This window comes from Martes martes (assembly GCF_963455335.1).
Source record: "Martes martes genome assembly, chromosome: 5".
Classification (NCBI taxonomy): Eukaryota; Metazoa; Chordata; class Mammalia; order Carnivora; family Mustelidae; genus Martes; species Martes martes.
In genome coordinates, this window is record NC_137892.1 from 18,685,402 (window position 1) to 18,706,088 (window position 20,687).

Consider the following 20,687-nt stretch of genomic DNA (forward strand, 5'->3'; position numbering starts at 1 on the left):
GGCTCCGCCCTTCGCCCCGCCCACGCCGCCCGTCACGACCCGCCCCTCGGCGCGATTGGCCGCGCCTGCCCGGCTCTCCGCGCGCTGATTGGTGGGCGCGCGGGTCAGTCAGGCCGGGCGCCGCGGCGGCGGCGGCGGCGGCGGCGGCGGCGGAGGAGAAGGGAGCCGGACCGGAAGGGTCGAAGCGCCCCGGCGCCCCTCACACCCACTGCGGCGGCGGCGGCGGCGGGGCGGAGCGGGGCGGGGCGGCTGGCCGGCCGAGCCCCTGGCAGCGGAGCCGCGAGCGGCCAGTGCGCAGCGCCGCCAGTCCGCCCGCCCGCCCTCTCCCCCTGGCGCGGCGGCTGGGAGGCGAGGTGAGCCAGGCGGGCGGGCGGGAGAGGCCTGGCGGGGGCTGCTCGAGCGGGCCCCGCGGGGAAGGGGCGGCGGGAGGGCCGCGCGGCCGCAGTCGGCACGGCTGGGGGGCGCGGGGGCGCGGGGCCGGGGGCTGCGGAGCGGGCCGGGCTCTGTGAGGGCGCAGGCGGCCCTGGCCGCCGCCCCTGCCCTCCCGGCTGCCGCAGTCGCCCCCTCCGGACGGAGGGGCGCGCAGTGGCATACCCGCGCGGGGATGCTCAGGACCCCGAGTCTGGTTCCCACGACCTTGGCCAAGGCACTGACCCTCGCGGTTCCCCTGCTTTCCCCTGGGGAAGGTGGGGAAATGTCTCCTGTTCTGGACAGGGTTGTTGTCCGGCTGTGTCAGTGTGTGTGAAAGCGCCTGGGCGGGAGCCCGGGCTCGTCTGCGGGACATTGGGCGGGATCCTGCCCCATGCTGGTGTGAGTAGAGCAGGAACCCTGTCCCCATCCGCCCAGAGACCCCCATCCCCGCGCTCCTCCAGTGCCTAGTCATTGCACATTCAGTGCCTAGCAGTGCCAGAGCGGGCCCTGCCCACCTCCCCTACCACTCCCACCACCCAGAACACTGCCCTCCAGTCCCACCCATCGTCTCTCCTGCCTTGACGGCGCAGCCCTGTTTACCTCAGGACCTTTGCACTTTCGTTTCCAACGCTTGGAGCTGTCTCCGGTATCTTTGCACAACTGGCTCCTTCTGGTCGGATGTCTCATTTTCCAGGAGGCCTTCCTTGACCGCTCTCTTTCTCCCCTTAGTCATTCTATCTCATTATTTTGTTTAGTTTTCTTCCTAGCGTTGCCTCTGGGTTGAAACGACTGTGTCTGTCTGTTGATTTTGTTTCCCCTACTAGGATGTAGCTTTTTGAAAACAGGTAGTTGTCTGATTTGTCCCCTGCGTTGTCCCCAGTGCTTAGAAGGCACACAGTGAGAATTCAGTGATACCAATTCAGTGAACGAATGAATGACCCTGCCTGCTGTTGCTTCTGCTTTGTCAGTTTATTTAGTGACTTGACTAACTTGTGAAATATGTAAGCAGATGGAAGCTTGTTCTCATTTTGCACAACATCTTAATGTCCTTGACCCCTTTATTTGGTAACTGTCAGAACAAGCTGTGATATGAAATTTTACATTTTTGTGATATTTTAGCTCTAACTTCCTTCCACACGTTTGGGAGGCAGTTACCGAACTCTGCATTATCTAGGTCAGGCTTTCTGCTCGGCCCTGGGGACACAAAGGCAATAGCAACAGGGTCCCTTCCTCCAGAGAGCCCAGTAGAGGCAGCAGATACATGGACAGGTTAGTGCCAGGACAGTGTGATGGAGTGTAGTGTAGGGGCTCCTCTGTGGAAATGTGGAGAAGGTGACAGGTGGTGCTAGAGTTGGGCCCTGAAGAAAAATTCACCAGGCAGGGAGAGGCACAGAATGGGGGGAAAGGGCAGGGCGGAGGCAGGATATTAGGCCAGTCTGGGCTCAGGAGTTAGCCTGCAGGGTGGTGAGGGTGCTGGAAAACCAGACCTCACCCCGCTATCTTAAGAAAGAAGTCGGAACTCTACCTTGTATTCCTATGCTCCTGATTCTGAAGTGTTGGCAGTAGCTAATTTAAAAATTTTTTCAATGCTCTGAGCCATGCAAAATTCATTTAGCTTGGTTGCAAGACTGTCGGATCTCCAGGGCAGGGTGTGTAGGAGGGCAGAGCGGGAAAGGTAGCCCAAGGCCAGGGGAGTGGGGCCCTGTTTCTTTATTCGGGTACTCTCACTTAATTGTCGCTGGTGACCCCCTGAGTTGCAGCTGTGAAACCCATTTCTGCAGAGGTGGACGTGGAGGCTCACAGAGTTCCAGCAGTGAGCTTCACAGCACGCAGCTTGGAAAGTGAAATTTGAACCCAGGCCTCTCCCCAGAAAAGCATCCTTTCCTGGGTTCCTCAGCTCTCACTGTTCTCTTTTGGCTCTTAATTTGTTCTGAAAGAACAACATCCAATCTAGGTGTTTGCCTCCATTTAATCCTCCCCCTCTTTTTTTTTTTTCCAAAAGGATCCTGCAGGGTTAAAGATAATCCTATTTTGGCATAGTCTTCTCTGGAGAGCTTTGATATTCCTGAGGATTTCATGTTTGCGATGCCAGGATTAAAATGTATTTGAAATAAGTGTTGGAGGGCATATTCAATTTGTCTATTTAAAATGAAATGTTCTTAATTTTCTGGATAAAGAAAAGTGCCAGATGAAGCAATTAACAGCGAGTGAAGCAGTTGTTTTCGTGATGCATAAGGTAAAACAGAAACCACATTTTCTTAACACTTGATTTGGCAGTCGGGGCAGCTATTTGTGGTTTAAATATGTAGCTAGACTTCTCCTCTGATTCAGATGACTTTTTTTGTTACATCATTTTCTTGAAGAATAATTAAGTTTGTACTCGGCCTTTTGTGATTGCGTCAACTAGTTTCAAGGTCAGTGTTTATTTTAACTGTTTATTATGAGAACTTTCAAACACAGACCAAAATTAAATGATAGTAGCCCGTTTCCACAGTTATCACCTCCTGGCCCATCTTCTTTCACCAGCACCCCCCATACTATTTTCAAGGGAAACCTAAATGCCATGTCATTTCATCCATGAATGTTTCAGTATATATCTTTAAAAGATAAGGACTCTTTCGAACTTGGAATCACAATAATGCCTTAATATACTCAAATAACTAGTCAATGTTCACATTTCCAGTTGCCCCATAAGTTTTATGGTTCTTTAACAGTTTGTTCATTAGAATCAGGATCTAGATGAGGTCCATCCATTGTGATTGGTTGGTACATCTCTTAAGTTTCTTTTAACCTGTAGATTCCCCCTCTATTTCTTTTTGTTTGTTCATTTTCCTGGGAGTTGATTTGTTGAAGCAGTTGGTAGTTCTGTAGCATTTCCATGGTTGGGTTTTGTGGACTGCATTTCTGCAATGTAATTTATTATGTTTCTCTGTATTTCCTGAAAATTCGTAGTTGAATCTAGATGTGGCTTGGTCAGATTTAGGATATCCCAGGTGGGGTGCTCTCTTTGATCTAGAAGCAGATAGGCCCAGGTGTGATCCTAGTATCTGTTGACACTCAGTGCCTAGACCCATTGATTCATTAAGGGTTGTATTATTTGAGAGGAAAGTTTACATATATTTTGCACAACAAAGGCTCATTGTTTTAGATTTTTATATTGGCCTTTGAATTGCCACTTAAAATATTTTTAATCGATGCCTCAAATCCTCTTTGGTAAACACTGGGGTATAAATTAATAGAAAAATAATGAACAAGAGTAATCACCATTTTAACATAAGACTTTTTTATAGTTAAAGAAGTTTACTAAATATTTGAAGGTGAAATTCAACAAATTTGATTTTATTTAATATATTTGAGATTTTTTATGTGTGTGTTTGTTTGTTTGGGTTTTGGTCCCATAAACTATTTCACACAACCCCCCTGCCCTCAGCTAATTTTACTTCACAAGGATTACACACTCTAAAACTTTTCAGAGATAGTAAAACTGGATTCCAAGGATACATGGATAACAAATGAGATAGTTCTCTTTTTCTTAGAAATGAGGCATTAATATTAACTGCCTTTATGTTAAATGGGTTCTTGCCTATTCTGAAGTTGTAATTTGAAGTGTTTCTATAAATGAATTTTTTTGGCTATGAGGAGAAAGGACAGTGTGAACACCTTTTAGTATATGCCAGAAGTTTGTCTTACCATAGGCTGGGATAGGAAAAGCTTGGGGATTTGTTTAAAAAAACAATTTTATCCTTCCTCCCCCACAGTGATGCTAAGAATGATTGAGAAAGAATGAATGCTTTTAAAAGAACTTCCTTTAAAAAACACTATATATGTGTGTATATGTATTTGTATTTGTATAGATCTGTAAGTGGTTTAATTCATTAGACTATTTAAGTATTGTGTAGCTCAACCAATGCTGCTATTAGTTTGACTTTAACATATCTGGGCTGAGGGTGCAGCCCAAGTAATAAATCCACTAGCTCTGATTCTGAAATCGAAATCTGTTTCACCAACTCCTAACTAGACTCTCAGAAACACAGCACCTCTTAGGAAGCGGGTGTCTTCAGCAAATGTCCTGAGACATCCCCTGCCAGGCACAACCTCTGCACAACCCAGTAATGACCATGTCATCAACTCTCCTCCTTAGCAGATTTTAGTTCACATTTTCAGAAAGCAGACTTTGGGGAGGGGGAGCAGTAAATAGAATGGGTGTGGTAATCTCTGTCCTAATGTCAGCTGACTTTGAGACCTTACCCTGTGCTGGGTTCTGTGCTTACTGTCCCCTGACATTGATTTCAATGCTCATCCCTGTTTTACAGATGAGTGTAGTCCAGGATCGTCCAGCCAAGTGGCAGGCCTGTTGCCCTCTGACCCCAGAGTCCCAATCTTTTTTAAAATAGGTATCTTTATTGTGCTATTACGTGTCACAGTTTAGTATCTAAAGAGCAAATCTAGAAATCCTATTCCAGACAGCTATTTTGACAATTCTTATAAGAAATATTTACTCTAAATCTTAAGTCTGTATACTATAATTTAGGAGAGAGTAATATGTGTTTTTTTCTTTTTACTTTTTGGCCCCCTTCCCATTTCTCCTACACCTAACCCTACCTCTAGCAACCACCAATCTATTCTCTTTATAAGGTTGGTCATTTTCATTTTTTTTTTTTTTAAGATCCCTCATATAAGAGAGATCATACAATATTTGTCTTTTCTTTTTTTTTTAAGATGTTCTTTATTTGAGAGAGAGCACGAACAGGGGAAGGGCCAGAAGGAGGTGGAGCCAACTCCTCACTGAGCAAGGAGCTGAACATGGGCTTGATCATGACCCAAGCTGAAGGCAGGCATTTAACCGACTGAGCCGCCTAGGTGCCCCAGTATTTGTCTTTCTCTGTCTGACTTCTTTCACTTAGCATAATACCCTTGAGTTCTGTCCATATTGTCACAAATGGCAAATTTCCTTCTTTTATGTAATATTCGATGGGTATATAAACCACATCTTCTTTATCCACTCACCCACTGATGGACAGTAGGTTATTTCCATATCTTGGCTGTTGTAAATAATGCTGCAGTGAACATGGGGGTGTGTATATGTTTTCAAGTTAGTGTTTTTGTTTTCTTTGGATAAATATCCAGAAGTGAAATTGTTAGATCAAATGGTCGTTCTATTTTTTAATGTTTTGAGGAGCTTCTGTACTGTTTTCCATAGGAGCTGCCCCAGTTTATATTCCCCCCAACAGAGACAAGATTTCATTTTCTCCACATCCTTGCCTGCACTTGTCATTTCTTGTCTTTTTGATATTATCCATTCTTGTGCGCCTGAGGTGATCTTGCACTGTGGTTTTGATTTACATTTCCCTAATGATTAACGCTTTTGAGCATCTTTTTATGTACCTGCTGGCCATCTCTATGTCTTGTTTGGAAAACTGTTCAGATCTTCTGCCCATTCTTTAAGGCAGATTATTTGTGGGGGGTGTGTGTGTGTGTTTAAGATTTTATTTATTTGAGAGAGAGATCGTGCGTGAGCAAGAGTGGGAAGGAGGAGTGGAGAGAGAGGAAGAGCAAGAGAGAGGGAAGGAATCTTAAGCAGACTCCTGACTGAGTGCGGAGCCCCACGCAGGGCTTGATCTCATGACCTGGAGATTAGGACTTGAGCCAAAACCAAGAGTCAGACGTTCAGTGCACTGAGTCAACCGGGTGCCTCAGATTGTTTTGTGTTTTCTGCCATTGACCTGTTTGGGTTTCTTATATATTTTGAATATTAACCCCTTGTCAGCTATATGATTTGCAATTCTTTCCCCATTCTGTAGGTTGCCTTTTATTTTGCTGATGGTTTTCTTTGCTGTGCAGAAGCTTTCTTGTTTGATATAGTTCCACTTGTTTATATTTGTCTTTGTTGTTCCTGCTTTTGGTGCCAGTTTAAAAAAAATCATTATCAAAACCGCTGTCTGGGAGCTTACCACCTATTTTTCCTGCTGGGTATTTTATGGTTATGCTCAAGTCTTTAATCCGCCTTACGTTAATTTTTGTGTGTAGTGTAAGAGTGGTTGAGTTTCATTCTTCTGCATGTGGTTGTCTGGTTTTCCCAGCACCATTTATGGAAGAGACTGTCCTTTCCCTGTTGTATTATCATCAGCTCCTTTTGTCATAAATTAATCAACCATGTATGTGTGGGCTTTTTGTTCTGTTCCATTGATACATGTGTCTGTTTTTATGCCCATACCATACTGTCTTAATTACTATAGCTTTGTAATACTTAATTACTATAACTTGGAAATCAGGGAGCATGATGCCTCCAGCTTTGTTCTTCTTTCTTCTTCTTCTTCTTCTTTCTTAAAATTGCTCTGGCTATCCAGTGTCTTCCGTAGTTCCATACAAATTTTAGGATTATTTGTTCTAGTTCTGCGGAAAGTGCCACTGGAATTTTGATAGGAATTGTACTGAAGCTCTAAATTGCCTTAGGGAGTATGGACATTTTAACAATACTGGTTTTTCCAGTCCATGAACACAGAATATCTTTCATTTATTTGTGTCTTTAATTTTTTCCATTAATGTCTTCAAGTTTTCCATATAGAGGTCTGTCACCTCCTTGTTTAAAGTTATCCTATTCTTTCTGATGCAGTTGTGAAAGCATCATTTAATTTCTCTTTCTGAGAGTTCACCAGCACTTAGAGACGCAAAAGACGTTTGTGTGTTGAATGCGTATCCTGCATCTTGACAGAATTTGTTCTGTTCTAACAGTTTTTTGGTGGAGTCTGCCCAGGAGCCTGCCCTCCAACTCCAGAGTATTGATGCTAACCACAGCACCCCACTGCCCCACCGCGTTTCTTCTCCCACTTAGCTTTGCCTTTAATAGACATTTACTGGGCACCCACTATGTAATTAGTCGAGGATTAGGAAGTGAATCAGACACATTGTCTGACCTGAAGGAGCTCACGGAGCAGAAGTGGAGATAGATGTGCAGAGCAATAGAAGAGGAACATAGGTTGTGGTGCCAAACACGGGGGCATGCCCAGCACCGTTGGGAGGGAGAGGCTGCAGAGGACAGCATGGGAGAGAAGCAGACGCGTGCACTAGACTTTGAAGGAGGATGAAGGTTGGCCAGGAGGACAGAATGAGGAGGGAAGTCAAGGCAGGCAGATGAAACAGCTCAGGAAGAGGCCCTCAGGTGCGCGGGAGCTGGGGCATCAGCCAGCATCTCCGGTGGTTCCCTATGAGAGTGGGCCACGGGCCCTGTGAGCTCCTCTGCTGCACTAGGGATTGGAATGTACTCTCCAGGCAGTCGGTCACCATCAAAGGAATGTAAGCCAGAGAGCAGTATGACCACTGCACATGTTTAGCAAATCTCTCTTTCTCTGTCTCTCTCTCTTTCCCTCTCTTAACTCCTTATTTTGAAATCTAGATTCATAAGAAGTTGTAAAAATAGTACAGAGTTCCCGTGCATCCTCCACCCAGTTTTCCCCATTGGCTGTATGTTTACATAACTGCAGCACAAGACCAAAGCCAGGAACGTGGCACTGGTAGTGTGTGCACACAGTTCTGGGGCATTCTGTCACATGCAGAGGTCGGTATAAACACCCCCAACCACAGTCAAGATACAGAACGGTTTCCTCATCCCAGAGATCTTCCCTGTGCTACCCTGTACAGCCACACACACACACACACACACACACACACACACACACACACACGTCCCCACCATTCATAACCCTGGCAGCCACTAATCTGGTGCACAGCTCTGTAATTCTGTCATTTCAAGAATGTTGTGTGAATGGAATTATACTGTGTGGCCCTTTGGAGATGGGCTTTTTCCCTTAAGGATAATGCCCTTAAGATCACCCAGGTTGCTGAGGGTATCAGTGGTTGGTTCATTTCTCTTGCTGACTGGTGTTCCGTAGCATGGATGGACAGCACTTTACTTAACCATTCACCCACTCAAGGACACCTGGGTTGTTCTCAGTGTTGAAATGTGGGTGTTAGTGTTTTATAATGTTAAAATGTAGGTGCTGTGAAATATGTGTACAGTTTTTTTTCTTTTAAGATTCTATTTATTTGTTTGAGAGAGAGAGAGCATGACCAGATGGGGGGCAGAGGAAGAGGGAGAAGCAGGCTCTCTGCTGAGCAGGGAGCCCGATGTGGGACTCAATCCCAGGACCCTGGGGTCATGACCTGAGCCGAAGGCAGACACCTAAGCAACTGAGCCACCCAGGCGCCCCATGTAGTTTTTTATGCAGGCAGATCTCCCTTTCTAAATGGCATGTGTACAGTGGTTTGGAGATAGCAGGAATGGAGGCGGGGAAGGCACTTAGGTGGTTGCCATGGTAAGGGAGAACTGAGAACGCCCTAATCAGAGCGCAGGGAGTTGGGGCCTGGGAGGGGCAAAGGACAGGCCCAGGTACCTTCAGGGGGCCTGTGGGGTGGAGACCTCAACGGACCCTTCCTTCCAGGGATGCTGTGATCACCAAACATGAATGTCGTCCTTTATCGTAATTTGTAGTATGGTTTAAGAACTGACGTCCAGAACGATGACTCTGATTATCAAAGAAAGTGAAGTTGTTGCACTTGCCGTTTTGGATAAGAATTAAAGGAGGAAAAAAGAATAGTTTGATTAAAAACTTCAATAGCAAGTATTGAAACCAAAAGGGCGATTGTGAAAATCTGCTTTTAACTGCAGCAGTTGGTTAATTTAGATCTTGCGTGTCGTGAGTGTCCTGAACCATTTGTATGGTTGAAGGTTGGCCTGAGTGTGAGGGTGACTGACTCGTCGTCATCATCAGAAGAAAGTGTCTTGGTGGAGCGAAGCCAGCAGGATGCGACATAAAGGGCTGTGTTTTTTCCTGGCCTGGTCCTGACCAGCCCTTTGTCACTTCACTTTACTTTCTAAATACAGCGAGAGAGAGAGATTAATTAGAACAGGGTATTGGGAAGGACAGGAATAGTGTCATCAGACACACCTAAATTGAGACCCGGGCCATGCCACTGTCCAGCTGGGGATCTGGGCTGCTTCCTCACTCTCTCCTAGCTCTTGCCCTCATCTGCAGAGTAGGGGCAGTACTGCTCCCCCAGTGGGTTGCAGAGAGGGCCAGAGGGCAGGGGATTGTTTATAACCTGCAGTTCACAGGTTCACAGTTCACAATTCACCTGGCCCACCCTCCTGCCTTCAGCCTCAGCTGCCCCAAACCTACCCTATATTTAGGTCTCAGCTTTTCATTTAAAAGGGTTTAATTTGTTTGTTTGTTTTAATGTGAAATATGTGCATGACTTAAAAAAAAAAAACCAAACCCACAGAAAGTTACAGTGGGAAGAGTGAGTCTCATTTCCCCCTTCATCTCTGCACTTGCTCACGTATTGTGTGTGTGCGAGCGCATGCACGGGACCCTTCCCACAGATTGGCGTTTACTACGTGCGCTCTTCAACTTTATTGCCTTAAGGTGTCTTAGACATCATTCCTTTTCAGTATACAAAGTTCCTGCATTATTTTTAATCACTTTATTGTGCTTTCATGCCATAATTTGGTCACTCATTCCAAGTGTACCTTTGAGGTTATTTCTCCTTTTTTTTTTGCCAGTTACAGGAAGTGCCACAAACATTCTTGAACAAGTATCTTTGAGCTTTTGTACATACATTTTTGTCCAATACATGTATAGAACGGTAGTTGCCACGTTAAGAGTCACATGCCTTTAAATTTTTCATTAGATAGTACGTCTTCTCCTCGCCAAAAGTGTTTCGCCAACTTACAGTGCTTGCCAGCACGACAGGGAAGGCCTGTTCCTGTACTCCTGGGTTGATACCGTGAACAGACTTGCGCTCGTCTTGACTCCTCCTGGAAACCTTCCTTTACAGCCATGTCTCACTCGCACACACTCTCTGCTCGTTCACCAGCTTCCCCGCAACACACCACTGTGCTGGGCCCCTGCCCTTGGGCCCACATCTACCCCTAGGACACTTCCTAGGTGGTGTGATGATTATGCTCTTGGCCATTCGAGGAAAGGGACAGTCTGGCTAGTGCCCTCTTAATAACCTTTACCTTGTCCTTGGTGCACAGGAGGCCCTCATGAAGTGTGGGGTGGTCTCAGCGAATGGTAGCTGATGTCCCTATAGGACTCAGACATTAATATCGTATTTACAGTAGTTGAATTGCATGTATCTAGAGGAATACTAGTGAATTTTTTTAAAGCATTTCTTATTCTAGGCTCTAAACAAGTTAGGAATGTTCCCCCTACCCCATATTTATCTGTAGAGTGGGTCGATTTTACTCCAGAATTCCTAAAGGGGTAGTGCAAGAGTCCTCAGTCTTAGACCAATAGGGATTTTAGATGAGAGCATTTCGTTCAACAAGGATTCATTGAAGCAGCATGGTGAAGGGAGAAGGACATGGACATGAACCAGACGCCTTTAGCAAAGGCTGGGCCAACTCCATCCCTTGAGCTGTCCGCCCAGCACGCACAGTTCTGAAGAACCCAAGGAGCAGGGTGTGTCCCCTGTGTCCCCCAAGGAGCAGAGTGTGTCCCTTGTGTCCCCAAGGAGCTTTTTCAGTGGATCACGGTAGACACCGGACACTTCCTTAAATTTCTCAGTGTGTGAGAGGGAAGACGGACCCTCCCTGCTTTAGAGGTGCTCCGTGACTGGGGGAGGGAGACACAGGCAGACCTGCTGAAACCGAGTGACCATGCAGAAGTAGCGTGGGCAGGGACTGGGTCCTACTGCGGGAGCCCAGGGGAGGAACCAGCGCCCACCAGCAAGGGAAGTGAAGGCAGTGACTGTACCTTCAGTGTGTTGATAATGTGGTTGTATGAAGAACTCGTACACTTCCGAATTTGTAAACTGTCTTCTAAAACCCAGGTGATGTCCACTTTGTTGAAATAGAATCTCAGCAGAGTTGATTTCATTAACAGCTAAATTACCAGCTGTCTCGGCTTGCTGCGAGGGGCTTTCTCATGCTCACGGAGCCCAAGGTTGACAGAGAAGGTGGCTCTGACAGCTTCTCTCTTATGTGTGTGTGGGTTTTCTTTGTTTTTGTTTTTGGTTTATTTTTGGTCTACTAAGTGCAACATCCTTTAATTTAAAAATTATTTTAAATCTTGAAATGAAAATCTATCCATCCTCAAACCTGATGACGTAATGTTCTCCCCAAATCCACAAAAGCTAACCCAAGAGTGTGGCAGGGAGAACACAGGTCCCAGCAGCTACAGCAGAGAAGAGAGAGCTCGGGATTGCTCAGCGAGGGTGGAGGGGGACGTTTTTGCCAGCCTCCGAGCTGGCAGGTGGGCCACAGTGGGGGGGTGGCTCCATGCTGCAAGGTCATTCGGGACTGGCTGGTGGGCAGCTCTGCCCTCTCCGGCACGTGACTTCCATGTCTGGGTCGATGACAGCTGTTCCCCAGCCAGCAGCCACGGAGAAGGATATGTTGGACAGCAGGCAGCTTTCTTTAAGAAGGAAGAAAGAAAGAAAAGAAAAATGCTGTCGCTCTGCTCACCCCTCAGGTGCCAAAAGCTGGTCATCTAGCCACACCTTGCTGCCAGGAACGCAGCCAGATGTCATGGCTAGTTGGGCGGCCATCTGTCCAGCTGGAACAGGGAGGCTTCAGTCCTAGAATGAAGGAGGGGGTCCTGGAGATCCGCAGCAGCTTGTGGCTGTCCTGCTGCTCATCACTCTGGCACTGCAGTTTACCTGTCCGAAGCCAGACTCGCAGACTGCTTGTGCGCCCAGCCTCCCTCCAGTGGCTTCACCTGATTTCCCCTCTTCTCCAGGTCGTGTACATGCTTCTTTCAAGATGTGCATTCCCTTCTCGTCCACACCGGCCACAACCCTGTCCTGTTTTGCCAGGTCCCCCTGTCTTCAGTCCTGCCCACTCTAAGCCATCCCTGTCTCAGCTTCCCGAATGACCACTCTGAAAAGCAGGTCAGGACTCATGTCTCTCTGCCTCGATGGCTCCGTGGCCCAGAGGTCTGGGGCCCAGATGGCTCAGCCACTGCCCTGAAAATTGGTATTTAAAAAAAAAAAAAAAAAAAGCTGGGAAAGAGAAGTGAAGGAGTGATCAGCTGGAGAAACTATTCACTCGATTAAAATTCTTTATTTAGGCTTGTTATCAATCAGCGTATTTCCATGTTTAATGGAAATTCCAGGCATCGCTGTATCAAAATACAAATTATCACTCCAGTGACTCAGTGGGTCGCCATCAAATATTAGATGGTAGAACAAACAGGAAATTGCTGGAGCTGGGCAATAAAATTTTAAGTTTCCAGTTTTTAAAACCGTATAGAACGTTTACCTCTAGGATTCGCTTGTTGGCTTTTTAATTTTTTTGTTTTTTAAAAAAGGGCAAAATAAATAGCTTGCTGACTTTTAAATAAATGTCTTCAGACAAGAGCTAGGGAACCCTGTCTGTGTAGCTGCCTGCTGATTTCGGTTTGCTTCTCTTCTGTATAAAATCACACAGGCTCCTGCAGGGTAGGGATCTCGGCCTGTTGCCTAAACCACCAAAAGGCTGCCTTGAGACTGCCAGTTTGGACTAATTTATCATGAATAAATGTCAGAGCACCCAGGTCATTGACTGCAGGTTACCACAGTTCTCCGTCTAGAGCATGTGGGTATTGAGCCTGCGAGGGATGTGGGGTTTGGGGGACACGGGCCAGTTCCAGGACACGCACGGGCACACACACCCACGTCACCAGGGCCCAGCACCCCGTTGTTCTGTAACTTCCCCCGTTTGCAGTCACTTTGGCCTAGGACTTGCTCTGTGCTTCATCACTTCACCTGAACTTGTGGACTTAGAAGGAGACTGGCCCTTTTGCAGTGTTTGTAGGAATCGTAGACAGGATCCCTTTGAAACCTCTCCCGAGTACCTTCATTCCTGAGCCAGCCCGGCATATGCTGGTCCCACAGGAGGCGAGCTGAGGAAAGTCACACAGTGACATAATCTTGTCCTGGCTGGCTAACTGTACAGATACAAGAAAGGCTGTTATTTCCTAGACCACTTCCTTAAAACATGGTCATGCCGGGCCTCAGAATTCCATCCTTCCATGGTGGGCTCAGTACCTCTGCAGTGTTGTTGCATTTTTGGTTTTGGGTGGGCAGTTTGGGGTTTTTTGTTTTGTTTTGTTTGCATGTTGTTGAAGTTCTTGGTGCAACCGAGTTTATCAGCTTACAGCCCCCTTGTCTCAGACGCCAGTAAATTTGCAGCACTCTTGGTGCGTCTGAGTGGCTCAATGGGTTAAGCCTCTGCCTTTGGCTCATGTCGTTATCCCAGAGTCCTGGGATCAAGCCCCGTATCCGACTCTCTGCACAGCAGGGAGCCTGCTTCCTCCTCTCTCTGCCTGCCTCTCTGCCTACTTGTGATCTCGTTCTCTCTGTCAAATAAGTAAATAAAATCTTTAAAAATTTTGCATGCGTGAGCTGCGCACGTGTAATCTCAGAATGCATGTTCATTCTGTTTTTCTTTCAGGGAACCCGACAACCGTACCAACTCTTTGGAATATTCTATGATACTACATCATGAGTGACAGTAAATGTGACAGTCAGTTTTACAGTGTGCAAGTGGCAGACTCAACCTTCACGGTCCTCAAACGTTACCAGCAGTTGAAGCCAATCGGCTCCGGAGCCCAAGGAATTGTTTGGTAAGTAGGGTTTGTTTCAATAGTGTGGACCCAGTTTTTATCGTACTAAGAACTAAATTGTCAGAACTTAGAAACACGGTTGATTTAAAAAAAAAAAAAAAACTACTCTTTTTTTTGCAATAGGTTTTTGAACTAAATTGAGTCAACCTCTTGCTCTAGTTATATGTAGTCCTATTGTAGGATACAAACCTAAATTCTTAGAATGCTGCATAAATGTAAATAGGTAGCAGTTTTTCTTTCTTTCTTTCTTTTTTTGCTTTGTGTCTTTTTTCTTTTCTTTGTTGTTTTTTTTTTTCCCTTTTCCATTTCCCCTCCTGTCATTAGATACTAGAGTAATAGGTATGACAGTGAGTTGTAACAGAAATTTGGAGTTGTATTCATTTCTTCATCCTGGCCACCTTTCCCCCTTCCCCTTTTACCCCCAAATCACTCCTATTCATTTCTAGGCGCCGTCACTGCAGTGCCTTGTCCTTCATTGGCAAGACGAGGCCAAGCAGTGTCATTATCACCCCATGGATTAACCAGGAAGGGCTGCTGTGTGAGGGGTTGGGCTGGCCGTCTCTTCCTTGGTGTCTCACTTCAGCCATGTGTCCAGCCCGTCAGAACCGTTGGTCTGACCCTGAGCCTTAGTGTCTTGCATGGTAAGACAGTCAGCTGCCGCGCCATCACCGGCCAGCTCAAGGTAAACTCTTTCACGTGTTTTCTAGACTACAGTTATCAGCACTTCCCAAAGTTTTTCTCCCGTAGTCTCCCCGGGCAAGACTTTCTTTCTTTCTTTCTTTCTTTTTTCTTTTTTGGGTCAGTAAAAACAAGATGGTCTCTGCCTCTGAAGGAAACTGTGATAAAGCTAGATAGCCCATGTTTAGCCCTTGTAGGCAGAGGGGATTCAAAGTAAGAGAGAACTCTTCCAGATATTCTGGGTAGGAGAGCTGATGTTTGTGTTAGAGGCTCTGTACTAGTGGTTTGAAGTGATCCCCAGGTTTGGAGACCTGCCGTCAGGGAAGTCAAGTATTTCCTTTAGCCTAGGTGGTTGGAGGCCCCAGGAGCTAAGAGGAGATGGCAGTGTAGAGCTTTGCAGAAAGACTAATGCAGAAGAAGGGGCCGCGTGGAAGAAATGCCAGGCGTGTGTCTAAAATAATAGTGATCTCAGTTTCCAAGTGATGGCACGCTATATCGGTGCTTAAATCCAGGGTACCAAGAGAAGTTTGGATGGCCCGAATGAGGACACTTCAATACGTCTAAAAAGTTCCAGACAATAAAACATTCTTCTGATTTGGAATTGGGGGGTCATTTGACACAGGTAATTTGGCAAGACTGTTACCAAGAATGTTTAATGTAGTAACCGCAGCGAGAGGCTGACTGGATGTTCATAAGTCACTGTAAAACGGAAGGTTTTATAACCGGTTGGCAGTTAAAATTAATGACTTCATTACAGCATGGTAAATAACAGTAAAATCACATGCTACTTGATAAAATACTGTTTGCAAAGGTTGTGACTTCCAGGTTTCATATGCTCCTTTTCATCTTTATTTTTTAAAGACGTGTGTAATAATGAAATTATTCGTTAAGGAAGTGTATTTTTCATTAAAAAAATTTTAGTTTTGAAACAAAAGTTCCTAATATGCCATTATAAGCTAGACTTCCTCAGGGAAAAGCAGTGGCAGACTTATAGGATGGAAAATTCTGAATTAAAAAATTTTAAAACTCAGAGTCCAGAAATACCCATACATTATGTTGGTGGATGGTAGAACAAACAGTTTGTTTTTGGAAAAGCATGCCAAGGTTATTCAATGGGGAAAGAACAGTCTCTTCAACAAACAGTGCTGGGACAGCTGGATATCCCCTGCAGAAGGAAGGGTGAAGTTAGACCCTTACTTTCACATAATTTAAGAAGTTACCTCAGACTCGATCATTGACATAAATATAACTGCTGTAAGCATTAAACTCTTGGAAGAAAACAGTGGGGGAAGCTTCATGACTGTGGATTCTTAGAAATGACACCAAAAGCATGGGCAACAAAATCAAAAATTGGACTCCATCAAAATTAAAAACTTTGGTGCATCAAAGGACACTGTCAAGAGAGCGAAAAAAACAACCTGCAAAATGGGGAAGTGTTTTCAAATCATATAACAGGTAAGAGCCTATTGTCTAGAACGTATAAAGAACTCTTCTCACTGTTAAAAAAAAACAAAAAACAAAAAACAATTTAAAACAAAAAAACAAAGGACTTGAACAGAAATTTCCTCAAAGAAGTTATGCAAACAGGTGATAAGCACAAGGAAAGGTGCTTATCGTTCGGCATTAGGGAAATGAAAGTCAGGACCGCAGTGAGATCCTGCTTCACACCCACTGGGATGCCCACGGTTAGCACAACGGGAGGTAACTGATGTCAGCAAGGATGCGAAGGAATTAGACCCTCACACATTGCTGGTGAGAATATAAAGTGGCGTGCCACTTGGGGAAAACGGTTTGATGGTTCCTCCACATATAACTACTGCATGACCCGGGAAGTACTCCTAGAATTAAAGACAGATGTTCAAACAGAGACCCGTACACAGATGTTGGTTGCAGCAGCCGAAAGGTGCAAACAGCCCACATGTCCGTCTGTGGATGAAGAGATGCCAAGTTGTATGTGTGTATCCATAGGATGTCCCTCACAGAAAGGAACAGAGCACTGGCGCGTGGACAACGTGGTTGGTCCCCAAGAACATGCTGCGTGGAAGGAGCCAGAGGCTCAGGGGAAGTACCCCAAGTAGATAAATCCATGGAGGCAGAGGCAAGGGGATGGGGGAACACTGCTTTGTTTGTGGTGAGGAAGGTCTTTCGGAATGATCTAGATACAGAGGTGGTGACTGCACAACATTGTGGATGAACCAAATGCCACTGAATTGTTCCCTTTCAGATGGTTAATTTTATGTGTATGTGAGTCTCACCTCAAAAATGTGTTTTAGAAGAGCAAACTGGAGAGCGCCTTAAACCAAGGCTCTTTGTCATTCGTAATGGCTGTTTAACTCCTGGTACCATAGTATCATATATAATGACATTTTTGTGCTATATTATTACAAAATATGTTGTCACTTCCTGTAGTAGCTTAGTTTACATATTCACAGAATCTTAACAGTAATGTCACTTAACTCATAGTATTTTCCTTTACATGATTTTATGACAATTTTATTGCTATTTGTTGGAGCAGCTTTTCTCTCACATGCAGAAAGGTGGGAAGAAAGACGTATGTCATGGCTAAATTTTTTTTTTAAGATTTTATTTATTAGAGAGACCAGAAGGAAGGGGAGCAGCAGAGGGAGAGGGAGAAGCAGGCTCCCTGCTGAGCAGGGAACCCGATGCAGGGCTCAATCTGAGGACCTTGGGATCGTGACCTGAGCTGAAAGCAGATGTTTAACCAACTGAGCCACCCAGGTGTCCCTGTCATGGCTAAAAATTTTAGCACCATTCTAAATCTCATCTGCTTGATTCTAAGGAAAGATTAAAGACTGGATTTCTGTTCTTTTCTACTCAAGGAAGAAATCATTACTTAGAACTGATTAAGCTTAGTTAATTAATTAAAACTTAATGAGCCCATGCACAACCAACAGTTTATTTCACCATCTTGGATGTCACTATTCACTTACCTTTGTAACCAAGCCAGTTCATCATTACCAAATCAAAGCCTGTTAGCTGGGTTAACTTTGCTAGATGCATGGAAAAGAAGGTTATTTAACTTGACTCAGAGTATTGATGTTTTCTTTTGAAAATGTTTGTGCAGTTATAAAAATCATGCTTAGACTTCTGGGCTGTGTCGTCTTTTGGCCTTAGATGAAGTGCCATCCCAGGAGTTGGGGCTGCATGCCTGGAGACCTCGTTTCTGTGATTACTTCCTTGCTCCTCTGTCCCGGAGCTGGTACGACTTGCTGTCAGCCAGGTGCTCCTCACCTTCCTGCCTGGCTTGAGGCTTTGTGGTCCCGCTGAGCTGCAGCAGTGGTGACCGCAGATGGAGAGGAGAGCACTTTTTCCATGAGACTTGCCCGACGTCTTCTGAGGACATTTTCCTGGCTCGGTTTTGCGTATCATCTTGGATTTTGGCATTTTGCTTTAAGGACCTCAGAAGAAAACTGTCCTGTACATGTGCAAGGAGAGGGTCTTACCCCATTCAGTTGTTGGAATAGAGCAAGAAACTACTAATGGTAGTAGTAGACCCCTTTCTTCCTGTCAGTGACAGAAGGGCCTGAGTACCTCCACCATCAAGCCCTAACTTCTGCATATCCAGTTCTCTCCAGTGCTCCTTTCTCTGCAAACACAATGGGTTCGTTCCCATGGCTGTCACTTTTGTCCCTACTGCATGTCCCCATCGGATTGTCCTCAGAGGCACACCAGTCTTTCAAGAGGCTATCCCTGGTCTTTCAAGACTGATCTCATCTATGAAGCGTCCCCAGGTAACCACAGCTCACGTTTAGAATGGAGCCTCCTGGGTGCCTGGGTGGCTCAGTTGGTTAAGCATCTGCTCAGGTCGTGATTCTGGAGTCCCGGGATCAAGTCCCAAGTCAGGCTCCCTGCTCAGTGGGGAGCCTGCTTCTCTCTCTCCTTCTGCCTCTCCCATCACTTGTGCTCACTCACTCTCTCTGAAATAAATAAATAAAATCTTATTTTAAAAAATAGAATAGAGCCTCCCCTCTGATTGAACCAAGTGCTTAATTGATGTGCCCATGCGTGCGCACACATGCACACACAAACATGCTCTCTCTGTCTCTCTCCAGAACTGTAAAATAGTAAATCTGTGTTTTAGACTACTAAATTTGTGGTAATTTCTTATAATAGCAATAGAAAACTAACATGGGGGCATGCGTGTTTTTATATTTTGAGAAATAAAATATCATAGTAGCGATAGTGCATGGCTTATAAAACTTGTTCGTTGTTTGTTTAAACTAGAGCTTTATAAAGGGACCTAGGGCCTGGGGTGTGGGCAAGAAAGGTGCCAGTATTGATGCAGGATTAAATGGAAGAGCTGGGACCCAAGTAAAATATTCTGACTCTTTAATTTTTCATTGTTTTTGCATTTGTCTCTGATTTGTTTCTCTGTTTATTGTTTATTAAAAATATTAGTAAAATAAATTAGGAAGTAAGTTTTGAAATATCTCTGGTTTATTCATAAGTATCAACTAAGTTATTTTGTAAAATGAAGTCATTATAAGATTTTGAAGCCGTCGTGGGAAATGCGTATACATTTCTTTCATATCTCTTCAGTTTTTTCTTTCTCCTTCTAAACTCTCAAGTTGTTCAGCCAAAGGATTGTTTGTTTTATGGATAGTATTGGACCTGGCGGCCCCTAGAAGTGACCGTTAACAACCTGAGCTTGAAGTGGTTAGTCTAGCTCTTACTTCTTTTCCTCTCTATAGTTCCGGGCACCCCCAAATGCCGGCCTGCTCTTACACCATTTTGTTTTCTCTCTAGTGGTGTAAGCAAGCTTAGAATGTGTGTAACAGCATTTCTGCAGTGAAGGAGGTCTGTAGCATAAAACTCAGGAAAGCCGTGACTCGGGGGGACTGAGTTCCAAGGCCAGCCGTGATGCACATTGCAGTTCTCTGTGGCCTTGGGCGAATCTGTGTGTCTTTGTGGTTCTTGATAGTTTCACCTCTAAAACAAGTGGCTTAGAGCTTCTGGATCAGATACCTAACCGAGAACAGGAGGCAGTAGTCCGTGCAGGAGAGCTTTTAACAAGGTTCCTCCCTAAGGTAAAAAGTAATTGGAAACTTGAATCAGATAAACGGAGCAGAGGAAGTGAGACTAAGTAGATGAGACATCTGCAGCAAGGAAGAGAACCTATCTATAGTAAAACCCCAAAGAGGCTGTGGGTATAGAGAGGACAAATACGGAAAATGAAGATGACACAAGTGGCTAGAAATAGGTGTGTTAATTATGAAACAATTGAGCCAGTTGGCTCCCCGCATTCCCGCCCTCACCCCCATGCTCAGCATTTGCACCTAGAGCGCACGTAGGTGAGTGAAGGCTTACATAGGCCAGGATCCAGGGATGGACAGAAGCCTAGTGAGGGAAGCCCAGGATTTGGAGCTCTTTCCCCTGAGGACATCTGACAGTTCTAGAGAGGGCAGCTGAGAGATTGAATCATACTTTGAATTGCCTTGAGGGACTGGCAAACAGGTATTGGAGCCCTGGGCCCTGGGGGGGGCCTGGTGAACTTGCTTCACCTTGAGCTCGGTCCAATAAACAATTACCTCCAAGAGGGAGACTAAACCAGAAAGAAACAGACCCTTGCAGGCACTGCCACTCAGCTTCAGCTCATCTCAGTTTGCTGAACTTGAACTGAATTGAACCCAGATTGCTAATGCGCCACCCCCCCCCCAACCAGGTACCTAGCAGAAGTGAATTTAAATTCTCCCTGGAGGAAGGCCGCATCATACTGGGTATCAGATTATTTCCAGACAGCAAGGAGTCTTGCAAGTGCCAGGTCCCACACATAATCACAGATAACTAGTCCCATGGGAGATTAGACAACATGCACACAGCCCAGCACAAACAGACAAAAGAAACAGATCCACAGGGGAAATGGGCATTCTTGGATCCAGACTTCTAAATAGCTATGATGCTAAGTTCAGGATGGTTAAAGGGAAGATGAAAAATGAGAACTTAGAATGAAAAAAGAACTAAGTAGAAACT

The 20,687-nt window shown here is 45.4% G+C and overlaps 1 protein-coding gene across 6 annotated transcripts in view; it reads left to right on the forward strand.

The window, feature by feature from the left end:
* Positions 1-162: 162 nt before the first annotated feature.
* Positions 163-20,687, forward strand: part of MAPK9 (mitogen-activated protein kinase 9) — a 49,145-nt gene continuing 28,620 nt past the window's right edge. For 4 of the 6 annotated variants that reach the window (XM_080803761.1, XM_080803757.1, XM_080803759.1 and 1 more), the window contains exons 1-2: positions 163-353; positions 13,847-14,018. In XM_080803761.1, the coding sequence (XP_080659887.1) occupies positions 13,897-14,018 (122 nt within the window). In that variant the 5' untranslated portion in view covers positions 163-353; positions 13,847-13,896. Of the gene's footprint in view, positions 354-13,846; positions 14,019-14,464; positions 14,701-20,687 lie in introns of those variants that run through there. The other 2 variants (XM_080803758.1, XM_080803762.1) reach the window with 2 other exon arrangements.